At 40.1% G+C, this 12,809-nt stretch overlaps 1 protein-coding gene across 1 annotated transcript; it reads right to left on the bottom strand.

Moving 5' to 3' along the window:
* Positions 1-9,137: 9,137 nt before the first annotated feature.
* On the bottom strand, positions 9,138-11,716 carry LOC136507199 (V-type proton ATPase 16 kDa proteolipid subunit). The gene is made up of 3 exons (XM_066501999.1): positions 11,447-11,716; positions 10,865-11,150; positions 9,138-9,679 (listed from the first exon to the last, which is right to left on the bottom strand). The coding sequence occupies exons 1-3, from the start codon at positions 11,523-11,525 to the stop codon at positions 9,547-9,549; spliced, it is 498 nt and encodes a 165-aa protein (XP_066358096.1). The 5' UTR covers positions 11,526-11,716; the 3' UTR covers positions 9,138-9,546.
* Positions 11,717-12,809: the final 1,093 nt, after the last annotated feature.

Below are 12,809 nucleotides of genomic sequence, written 5' to 3'. Positions count from 1 at the left end.
GATTTGCTGTTGTGGATAAAAAATGACAATTGTTTATTATTTCTTGATAATTATGTCAATGGGTTCTACTTGGCCAGCCCACTATGTACTAAACTGAAATTGCTTACTAATAGCTATTTGATCGATGATAATCATCATTGACTTGCTTTCTGGTGATGATTGAAGTTTTAAGTGTCTTTTCTGTCTGGTATTAGGCCCTTGTGGATGCCCATGACATCAGTCCTATAATGAAATAGATTATTACTGTTTTTTAGTAAAGTCTAAGTCTCTGACATGTTTTTTGGCTGCAGGAGCTAGACCTCGCGTTTGACACCTTGGATGTGAGCAACCGCCTCCTTGGCCAGTCCTGTTTATGATGGATTAATTGCTCCAACCTTTTGTAATCGGATGGATGCGTGTGCCGAGCCCTCATGCCGGCAATCTTGTAATGCGATTTTACGCTAAGCCATCGAGCTTAGTGGAGCACGGGCGTGGCATGGTATCTCATCGTTTCCTCCTTTTTGCGCGGTAGCTTATGACGACGCCGGCCCCTAGATCCGAGATGTTCGACGGCGTCCGTGACGTTGTAGTAGCAGGGCACGTAGTTCTCATACTCGAGCGAGCATACCTCTGCCTCCTTGGCGCGGACTAGTTAGAAAATTGTAGAAAATCCGTACTAGTTGAACTTGCGGACCGTGTTCATCTCGGCGAGCATGTTCTCTGCCGAGTGGTAACGGACGTCAAGGAGGAGCTTTGATTCTATGAGGGAGAGCGGCAACAGTCGTGGAAGATCGTGTTCCCTTCCTCGTAGAATCGGAGCTCTTCTGTGGCCAAGTACGGTGTCGTCCGGTGGAGAAATGCCCGCCGAGATGATCACGTAAGCAAGGTCAACTAGTACGGAAGCTTACGTGATCTTAGAAGATGTGTGAGGCCATGAGAGCATGTGTTTTTTCTCAATTTTGTCGAGCAGGTCACTTAGAATTAATTTTTCCATGAAATGAAATACTTAGAAATCATGTCTTTTATTTTTTAGAATTAATTTTTTCATGAAATGAAAAACTTAGAAAATAGTTAGAAAATTGTAGAAAATCAAAACATGTTTTTGAGCTACAATTTGATGGATATTTGATAACTTCAGACCTACAAATGTCATCTACAAATGTTACTATCCTCGAGGTGGCACGTCCTGCAGGAGTCCATTTTACAGATATAGTTTTTATTTTATCTAGTGGTGTAAAAGCTAGATGGTTGCCCCGAGAGACAATATGGATGAAGAAATGATGGATATTATCAACACCGGCACTCAATTTGCCGATGGTGACCAGCAGGATGTAGATGACGGGAGTCAATACCTGGCTCTTGAAGATAACCAAGAAAATATTGTGTAAGAAAATACTGGCGAGGTATATATATGTATATATATATATATATATATATATTTGAATATTCTATATATATATATTTGAATACCTATCATCTATTATGTGTACGCATGATATTTATTTATTCTTTTTTATATGTAGCCCTCTGGATCGACGACCACAACGGCGAAAAGCAAAAATATTCAAGGCCCGAAAAAGCCATTTGAGGGGCGCTACATAATATCGGAATTCAATATCGAGACAGGCGAACCACTTGGTCCACATGCAAGGAAATTCGTGCAACACTGTGGGTGCCTTGTAAGGGACAGACTTCCGATCAGTGCCCATGAATGGAAGCAAAAGATCAACGAGCCTCATGTTAGTTTTGTCTCTAATCTTGATAAGAATTTAATTTTGGATGATATCCTTCAACATTTTACGTTGCAAGCGGATGATTATGATGCTATCAACGATGATGAATTGAAGGAACTAGTTCGAAAGTGGGCTATGAAGAAGATGGCCACATAATTTTAGACTTAGAAGAAATCCCTATACACGAAATACGTCAAGAAGAACCTAACGCCCAATTTCAATACTAGTGGCCTACTCGCGAAGTTGAGACCCTACTGGAATGATTTTGTATAGTACAAGACATCGAAAGAGGATGAGGAACGGGTGAGAAGGAACCAAGAGAATGCTCGATAGAAGGTATACCACCATGGCATGGGATCAGGTGGCTACACGACTGCCATTTCTAAGTGGGAAAAATGGAAGTGGACATTCTTGCCAAGGGTATCACACCAGAATCACTCAATTGGCCCAAACGCGTGAAGAATTGGTTTTTCGCTCATGGGGGAAGACTGGACCTAGAGACCGAGAAGCTAGTTCATGGCACAAAACTCGAAAGAGCAACACAAAGATTTTCTTATGCTCTACAAGCTAAAGCTATTGGTGCGTTCAGGCCCAATAGAGAGAAAGATGAACTGACGTATGCTCTCAGGACCACTGAACACAGTGACCGAACGAGAGGTTTAGGATGGAACATTTCTTGGGAGCATGGTTTCCCTAATGACAGAGATATCTATAGAAGCCGGTAGAGAAGAAAGGATGAGGATATAGCGTGGATTAGCAGGTTGGAGGAATTGGTTTGTGAGTCACGGGAGGCGTTGCTTCAAGCACAGGAGCGCGAAAAAGACATGCAAGCTAGAATGCAGGATGAAATCATAAAGCAAGTGCAAATAGCAATGAGTGCCTAAAGGCAGGCATTAGATCCAGGAATCAACATTAATATTAGCCCCCCTGATCAGTTGAAAAGCAGCTGCGCTTCCACGGAGTTGCCAAATCAAGATAATGCAATGCTACGTTTCCTTGTGGATGACATCACTGCACCGTTTACATCATGTGAGCTACATATTCCAAAAGAGAATGCCACAATCATGGTGGCTCTCGGTGTTTTTTCTCCTCTAGATCCTACCAAGACACCAAGAATCCATGGGGCAATAATACCACCTGGATATGTTAGCATCTTAGTGGATAGAGTTAACAAAGGTTTTAGTGATCTAGCTCTAGACATTCTAGGAGGTGATGGGGAGAAAACTCTAGGAGAAGCAGAGAAGACATTCATACTATGGCGCAAGCGCTACATCATTATTCCTAGGGTCTCTAGTCCACCGCCGCTTCCTCAAATACCAGACAATAGGTGCGGACAAAAGTGAACGAAACAATTTTTTCACAAATTTTCTATTGACATGCATGATTAATAATAACAATTTCTTATACCTAATTATTCTTTTTTGTAATCACACAGCAGGGCCTCCGCCAACCTAAGTCCAATTATTCAATCTCTAGATCATTATAGTGCTTCGGGCAATGATTATGCAACGCCGCCACCGCTGCCACCTCCAAGGAGGTCTCCAATGCCTCCAAGGAGGTCTCCACCATCGCCACCTCTAAGGAGGTCTCCAACGCCTCCAAGAAGGTCTCAAATGGCTACCCCGCCTCCCTTGATGATCAAGAAGCAGCCAGCTCCTAAGAGGCCCGCCCTGTAAACGAAGCCGTTGGCCCACCAGCCGGCAAAGAAGAAAGCCTCCTCTAATCCAGTTATTCCCCAAAAACTGTCTTACGAGAAAAGTGAAAAGGAATTAAAGGATGCAGTACAAAAAGATGTGAAAAGTTTCTTCGAAAAAGCAAGAAAGCAACGAGAAGCGAGGGAGAACCTAGAGAAACTATACTTCTACCTGGCTCCAGATCTTCTAAGAAAGAAGGTGGACCAGAAAAAGCGGGAATCTCAAAAGACCCAGCCAAAATCGGACTACGACCGCTCTCTCACCAGGTCATTTGAGGTGGTGCAGAAAAAGACTAGAGTAGGAAAAGGTGTTGCACAACTCGGACAACAATCACAACAATCAATCCCCCCTCTTGTCATTCGTAATGAATATGGTTCAAACTTAGACTTACCGGATGTTGATTTTGAGGAAATGGTTCGGTTTTACGAGGATACCGGTTTGGACCTTGCCCAAGTGCTCGCTGAAAGACCATCTACTCCGAAAGTGGATCCTTGGAAGAAATTTGAACATGGAAAGAGTCTATACAACCCTAAGGCCTTAGGTGAACTGGGTACGCAAATGTACCTGCTAAACAAGTGGTACATGGCGGCGTGTGAACGGGGAGAGAACTTTATTTCTGTCAGAGTTAGAAACCAACATTACTTCCGTGGCGATGACGTTATATATGTCAAGTTTTTAGAATTACACCAACTATGCCACCTGAACTCTCTCGATAAAAGTCTCATTAGCTGATATTGTCTGTAAGTGTGATTATTTTCTACGTATATATATAAATTATATATCCTCACACTATATTTTTATATGTGTAGATATGAGATGACAGAACTCAGAAAGAGAAAGGATAATGATGTTGGTTTTATTGATCCAAATGTCGTATTCAAACACCCTGATCCCCCCTCAATGGAAAGCTAAACTCGAGAAAAATCTCATGAGGTTCTTAGTGAACCAACAAAACAAGGACATACTCTTCCCCTACAACTTCAAGTGAGTGTTAAATAATTAATGTCGATTATATGAACATTTGTTCAATTATTTGCTTACTAGCTAAGCTATCTCCCATATATATATATATATATGTTGACTCTAGTTAATGTCGATCATATTTGTGTATAAAAACATATGCAGCAATCACTGAATATTGATGGTCATCGATATGGCCAATAGTCGGTTGGGCATCTTAGACTCGTTAAGAAAAGAGCAAACAGAGTACCAAGATATGATAGATATTATCCAAGGGTAATTTGGTCTCTCTAGCAACTATATATACCCTGATCTCTTAACTGCAACAATTATTAAAGGCCAAATTAATTTTTTATTTTATTGGGCGTAGTGTTTGGAAAAGTTTCATTGAGGAACACCACATGAAACATTGCAAAGCGCCACTGGATATAATCGCACACAAAGTAAGTACTAGCTACATTTATATATATATATATAATTCAATTAACACCATGCATGTTTTCAATTCACCGGATCTTTTTTCTCGTAAAAGTGGGTTCTGAGGCAAGAACAGGGGAACAACTATTGTGGATACTATGTTTGTGAGTTCATCATGGCGTACTCAAAAAGAACTCCTGAAGAGAACCTCAAAGTACGTTATATAAATATATTCATATATTCACAATTTCTTTTATTGCTCATATATATAAGTAATCACGTGACCAACACACATATATATATATATATATTAATACTTTTCCTTTAACTTTTATTGAAGACTCTATGGTTAAAAAAAAGTCATACGACGTGACTAACTGAAAGCAATTCAAGAGACCATAGCAGGATTTCTTAATGACCAGGTCCTAAACCCCCCGGCGAGTTCTACAATGACGTGAACGAAACATGGAAGCCAAACCAGATGGAGTGAATTTGTTATCCCAAGGATATGATAGAATATACAATGCAAAATATATATATACACACACACATATTATATGTACATAAAATAACGTACAATATATGTATATGCATGTAATATATACGTTAGTTTCATACTTTAGTTTGTACAAAATGTTCGAACATTATAAACGTGTAGAATACGTATATTATTAGCGGCGTAGAATGCGTATTCGGAAACCTATTCGAAAACCAAAATGATTCATCAATTGAAAATAGAAACAAAAAAAAGAAAAAAAAACCTTTAGTCCCGGTTGGTAATACCAACCGGGACTAAAGGGCCGACCCACGTGGCCAGGCCGGAAGGTCTCTTTAGCCCCGGTTGGTATTACCAACTAGACTAAAGGTGGACCTTTAGTCCCGGGCGCAAAACTGGGATTAAAGGAGGGGCCCTTTAGTCCTGGATTCATGCTTCCGGTTCCAAAACCGAGACTGAAAGGGGTTGAGAACCGGAAGTACAACCCGTTTCTGTACTAGTGAATGTTGGTCGGCACCGAGCAAGCCACAGGCTCCTATCACTCCGTTAATAATTTTAGTTGCCTCTCGCGCAGATGTGCCACAATGGTCAAGTGACGTGTTCACCACGCTCGGAGTCTGGTGACCTCCGAGTATCTCTCAGTTGCGTTCGTTGTCTAGGTATAATTGTAGGTTTGTTCTTATACCGTGTGTGTGTGGTGTGTACATGTGTGTGGTGGTGTGTGTTTGTATCTGAATAGATACTGCCGTTGTACTTAGATGAGAGACAAAAAAAAAAGTGGATGCTAGCCTGGGCGCATGCTGGCCCTGGAGCATGGCCCACCTCACCAATCAGCTCCGGCTCACATATGCACATAACTTTCAATGTACTAATAAAAGTAATATCCGTTCAAACAAAGATCCAGATTAAATTTTAATTACACCGTCGAGTTTCTTACAATATATCCTTCAAAACAAGATCTCACGTGTATATATTTAGATAAAATTTTAATAAGAACATTTATCTTATGAAGATAGAATATTTTTGTATTGAGTAGAGATGATGTTCTAGGTTCAGAGAACAATGTTGCGTCTTCGTAAGAAAACGTTCACGGTTTAGAAGAACAGGATTCTAGTTTTAGATTCATGAAACTGGTATTATAATATACATAAAAATAAATAAATACATAACATAAATAAAATAATAAAATCTAGAGCAAAAGCCTAAGGAAAAAAACACGTAATAGAGAAAAATTTAAAAAGAACATCACATGGATACTTTTCAGACATCCTAAAATTACACTATAGAACATCAAATGTATACTAAGTGAACATCACTAAATACACCATAGAACACCACTAAAAACATCACTAAATACATCATAGAACATCACATATACACAGCGTGAACATCACCAAAAAACATCAATAGAACATCACTGTACACCACATGAACATAAAAAATCATAGAACATCACATGTATTTGCGTGAACATAACAAAAGTCATCATAGAACATCACCTTTATACTACGAGAACATAAAAAAACATCATAGAACCCACATGTATACTACAAGAACACCACATATATACTACGCGAACATCATAAAAACGTCATAGAACATCACATGTATACCACGCGAACTAAAAAATCATAGAAGATCACATATATAACACATGAACATCACAAAAAATCATAGAACATCACATGTATACTACGTGAACATCACAAAAAATAATAGAACTTGACATTATATTCCACACGAACATCGCAAAATAAATTATAGAACATCACATCTATATTATATGAACATAGCATCTCATGGAATATAGAAAATAAAAAATTAAACAAGAAAAAGTAATTAACTAGGTAAAAGTAGAAAAATAGAAGAAAAAATATATAGAAAACATAAAGAGAAAAGAGAAAAGAAAAAAGAAAGAAATACAAAATAAAATTAAAATATAAAAATAAAGTAAAATAAAGCAAATGAAATAATTAATTATAGTAAAAAATTATAATATAAAAAATAAAAAGAATAGCAAAGTAGAGAAAACACACATAAAACATGAAAAAATATAATAAATAATTATGGTAAAATAACACAATATAAAATAATAAAAAAAGGAAAAGGAAAAAATAAATATAAGAAATAAAAAAAGAAAAACTAAGAAGAAAATAAGCAGAAGAAAGGAAACATACCTGTGGGGAACATACAAAATAAAATAATAATAATAATAATAATAATAATGAAAAATGACATGAAATGAAAAATAAAAGATAAATTGAAGAAAGAAAATAAAAACATAATAAGAAAAGAAAAGGAAATAAAAGAAAAAATAAATTAAAAACATACAATATATAAAAATGAAAAGAATAATAAAAAAATCACATAAAACATAAAAGAAATAAAAAATGAAGCGCGGAAAGAAAAAAAGAGAAAGAAATAAGAAGAATAAGAAAAAAAAACAAAAAGAAACCAATGTAACCTACCTGGTCGCTCCCCATCGCCGATTCCCGCGCTTGGGTGTCGCGCCCTCGTTCTCGCGTGTCGTCGCTTCGTTGATCCTTGATTCCCACACGCGGGAAAGTCTGTTTGACGAAGGGTCAGGTCCGAACGGTTCGGACCTGATGAATCCGGTACTTTTGGTACTTTTTGCCTATATTATGGGTGCCCTTACCAATTATCCTTGCTTGTTTATCCTTCGAGCCACCATAACTGTTGATGCGGACTTGTGCTATGAGACGGAAGTTGGAACTCCATTTCTTAGCGGTTGGCCTGCTGTGGATATGACGGTACGCAACACTGTCTAACTTGGATGGAAGACGAGCCGTCATATAAGTAGGGAGTAGTCGTGCAAAGACACTTACCAAAAACGTTATTTGTCCTCTACCGGTACAGGATCGCAAGGACGTGTGGTTTCGAGGAGATCTACTCTCTAAATCACTGGTGTACGCAGGTGCTCGGGATGGAGAGACTACGATGGTGGTGCAATAGCGGGAAGAGACAAAACCCTAACTCCAATAGGGTGTTGACCTTAGGTTATTTATATTGAAAAGCCCAGTAGGATCTCTTGTCACTATCACGATCTAAACTGATTAATATTACAATTCTATACTTAAAAGCCAAGTAAAAAAAACCAAATCAAAAGGCCATGGACTGGATTTGGACGGACCATTTACACAAGTGCGGTGAGCCCGAGCCTGCGAGGCGTGTGTGAATTTCCTTTGTTCCTCCCCACGCTAAATTTAGAGAAGTAGAGAGAACTTTCATATTTAAATATGGCAACCTCCGCTTCAACTCGATGATTTTTTTTTTTTTTTTTTGCGATTAGAAAACTCGATGAACATGAATAGACAACCTCTGCTTTTGGGCTGGCATTGTGTTGTTATGGTAGAAACAAGCCACAACCAAACGAACAGGCTGCCTTGTTATTGGGATGTAGCGCTGGAGATCGAGGGGGCTTGGAAATTGGAGCCCTGTGTCATCACCCACCGGGACAGGCCTGCTAAGGCTAGTTGCACAATGTATGTGGACTGCGACTGCTTTTTGCACATATATTGTGGATGCTCTTATGGATTATCCGGATTAATAGTGCTGATGTGGATGCTGCGCACTGAGACGGAGGCTAAGGAAGATGTTGAATACTACTCCTACAATATAAATCCCTTTGGTTATGCAGGAGAAATAGTTGCAGACATGAAATTCAGAATTTGGTTCTGACATAGTGGAGTCTGACAAAAGTCGTTATCCGGATGCTCAGCCTGTGATCTCTAGACTCTAGTCCAGAAACTGACATGATTCTAGCCTAACATAATCCCCATAGACTCACCAACAGTACGACCACTACAAAAACTCGTACCAGCAGCGAGAAACAAGCACTAGTTCATGAGCCACGAATACATTTATTTCCCACAAAAATATTCAGAGAACACAGGAAACGACGAAACAAGAGGATTTGAACAAAAGAGTCTTGAGCTCTCATTGCATTGCATGCACTCGCTTATTCACCGGATTACAGCCCCAATCCAAGCAAAAACTGTGCAGAAATAAGCATCAACCACAGCCCACCACCACGACGGGGAAAAGAATGGCACCACAAGGGGAAAGTCCTCCCTTGGCTACACACGTTTTCTTGTTTTCTCGACTAACAGAAGAACGAAAACTAGACAGCATTAAAAATAAGCCTATAAAAGTGCTCCAGCTTGTTGTCTCAAGGATATAGAACATGACCCAGCTACGACCAGGTAATGGTAACAGTCGGCACGGCATTGACATCTGAAATATGTGCCTAATCTGCACGGGATTGGCCAGCACGGGATGAAAGGATGATGCCAACGATGAGACCGTAGAGGGCAAGCGCTTCGGCAAAGATAAGGATGAGGATCATGCCCACAAACAACTTTGGCTGCTGAGCGTTCGCCCTGCACAAAAGAACAAGTATTAGGAAGGGAAGATGTTGTGGTCTAGGCAGGTTCCAGTTAATGATCCAATTTTCAAAGTAAGACAACTGTTAGAATGGCATATGAACACTGAAGAAACTTCAACATTTCAAGCGACAAAAAAAAGGTAAAAAGCAAATACTCTGTTGTTGTACACAAGAAATTTTGACCTGAAGTAACATTACCAGCACTCAATCCCACAAACAGCCTATTCCAATACAATCTTTGAAAACAATCTACTGCAGGCAGGTATAAAATTAGTTCCAAATTCCTTTCAAACACCACCAGATCAACAAAGTGAATTATGCCATCAACTATAAGCATCGAAAGCAACTAGGTACCAAGTACCAACCTTCTCTTGGGTTCAAACAAGCTATACAGGGAATTAGCATAGAGTTAACACAAGTGGTCTCAGATATGAATGAACGTGCAGATAGGAAATCCTAGCAAATATGAAACATGAGGTCCAAGACAAACGAAGTTGAAAGTACAGAATAGATCAACAAATGGATCCCTTTCTCTCTTTTTCCCCTTTCTCTCTTTTTTCCACTAAGATAAGATGTGTTTTGCATATATAATTATGCCTCACTATAAACTGAATTTCTAGAGAAAACAATGGTTACCAAGAAGAAACAGGATAGCTTCCTGATTCGGTTGCTATGATAGTCATGACATTAATAGTGAACCATTATGAATAGCTGAGACAAGCTAGCATAGGTTCAACTTCAGCTTATCAATGAACTAGCTATAAACAACTCAAAAAAGCTTGGTTTATGTTCTAAAAAAAAAGCTTGGTTTATGTCAATTGTGTGACAATCATTTACTACTCGATGAAATATGGTGTTTGCCTTTAAAAGCCAAGTCTAATTTTAACATTATCAAAATTATTAACTAGAAAGTCGACAAGGTACAAATATGCCAAAGGTCAAGTGAGATTTGAGGCATATCAAATAATTCCTATTTGGTCCAGACAACATTTCAGATGTAAATGTAGTATTCACTTCAGCTTTTTCAAATTAAGTATTTCGATAGTAGAGAAACTCATCTACAAACAGGTTTTGACAACATGGAGTTCTAGAAGTGCCTGCCATTACTACTGCATTGAGCAACATATTATCAGCCAAACCATCAAAGCACAGCACAATATGATAGAGCAAGCGTCTTTACCTGACACCAGCATCACCAACGATGCCAATGGCCATGCCTGCAGCAAGCCCAGCAAGACCACAGGCAAGGCCAGACGACAGGTGGGCGTAGCCGTCAAAGAGGTAGTATGGCTTGGCCTTGGGGTTGATCCCAGTGCTGATGATGACGGCGATGATGAGGCCGTAGATACCGAGCACACCAGCCATGACCACGGGTACGATGGACTTCATGACGAGCTCGGGGCGCATGACACCCATGGACGCCACACCGACGCCGCTCTTGGCCGTCCCGTACGCCGCCCCCATGCCTGCGAGGAACACAGAGAGGATCATGTCAATCACCGCCAGAAATTTCGCCCTCACACGTGCCAACCACATGGATCCACCCCAAATTCTCACAATTGATCTTCCATTTATTTCTCAAAACATATCATATTAACAAAATTGTCCGGCGCGCGTTAAGTATCGTACCGCCAATCTCTGAATCGCGGCAGATCGGAGCAAACGAACGGATCGGCTCCAACCTTTTTCCCCACTCAAATTCGGGAACAAACAATGCAACGGAAGCTATAGCAGGGGAGGACGAGGAGGTGGGGGCACGTACATGAGAAGACGAGCGCGGCGGCGGCACCAAGGAAGCCGAAGAAGGGGGCGGTCTCATCGCCACTGAACACCGACGACATCTTCCCCTTACTGCTGCCGCTACCGGTACTGCTGCTGCGACGAGAGCGGGAACCCTGGGGTGCTGTCGTGCCGCGGCGTCCTCTTCGTCGTGTGGTCGCTCCTCCGCTCGGGATTGGCCTTGCCGATCTGATCTGAGGAGCGCGTGGGTGTTTTGGTTGGGGTGGGGAAGAAGACGAGAGGGCCACGGCGCAGCGAGGTGGGGTGGGACATGGACAGTTTTGCCCCTGTGACCGGGGAGGGGCAGGACACGTACTCCCTCCGTACATCGTATTCCAAAGAGCCAATTAATTTCAAGAATGACTGATTTTTTCTATAAAAATATAATAATTTTCATCTTTAAATCATTTTATTATTATTAAAATATATTGAATGGTTAGTCTAAGCTTTGAAATTGATTAAATTTGAAATTGGTTACCCTTGAAATGCAAGAAGCACATCTATATTAGAAGGGAGTATATGACAAGAATGTATGAAAACTAAAAATCAGAGGTAATTTAGTTAAAATTGTTCTGGGACCTCTTAGATTTCAGCCAAATTATGGAATCGCTTTTTGTTGTTAGATTGGGGTAGGTGTTCGATATTGGTTGTGTCCGTTCGTCAAATCCATCACCATAGTCCATAGTTTGCAGCACACCAATCGAGTGATTATATGGTGAGAAATTAGGGCCTTAAGTAAGAACATGCCATGTCATGAAATTAACAGTACCTCCTAAACGATAAGTTAACAGTACCAACAAGCTATGGTGGTGGTCTGATGGGTATTCTTTTAGTTTTAATGAGATCAAAAAATCGCGCTCTACGAATATGTAGGGCATGTTTGGAACGAAGGAATTTCACAGAAATCACACAGAAATTTCACAGGAATCAGTTTAATTTCACAGGAAAAACGCAGGAATGGAGAAAAAATCTCGCATTCCAAATAGGCCCGTAGACATTATTCTATTCTACATGAAGCAATTGGTTAATCGAGTACAACTAATTTTGACCACAACGTTCTCACCTTTTTGAAGATATGCGGCCTGTTCGTTGGTTGGTTTCTGGACTGGTTTGGGTTGGCTGGTGCTGGTTTATTGTGAGAGGAAAACACTCTTGGCTGGCTGGTTTGGGCTGGCTGAAACCAACAAGTGAACAGGGTGATGATGGAAATGAAATACAGACATAAATCCAAAAGTGAAAGCGTGAAATGCACTATGCTCCTCTTAGTCCTACCACGGGACATTCACGACCCATGGCATCTATGCTCGTATCCACTAGAGCGATTAAACGCGTTAAGATTAAAATGC

Source organism: Miscanthus floridulus, chromosome 15 (genome assembly GCF_019320115.1).
Source record: "Miscanthus floridulus cultivar M001 chromosome 15, ASM1932011v1, whole genome shotgun sequence".
Classification (NCBI taxonomy): Eukaryota; Viridiplantae; Streptophyta; class Magnoliopsida; order Poales; family Poaceae; genus Miscanthus; species Miscanthus floridulus.
The sequence above is the reverse complement of the archived record's forward strand: the minus strand, read 5'-3'. Positions and strand labels throughout refer to the sequence as shown.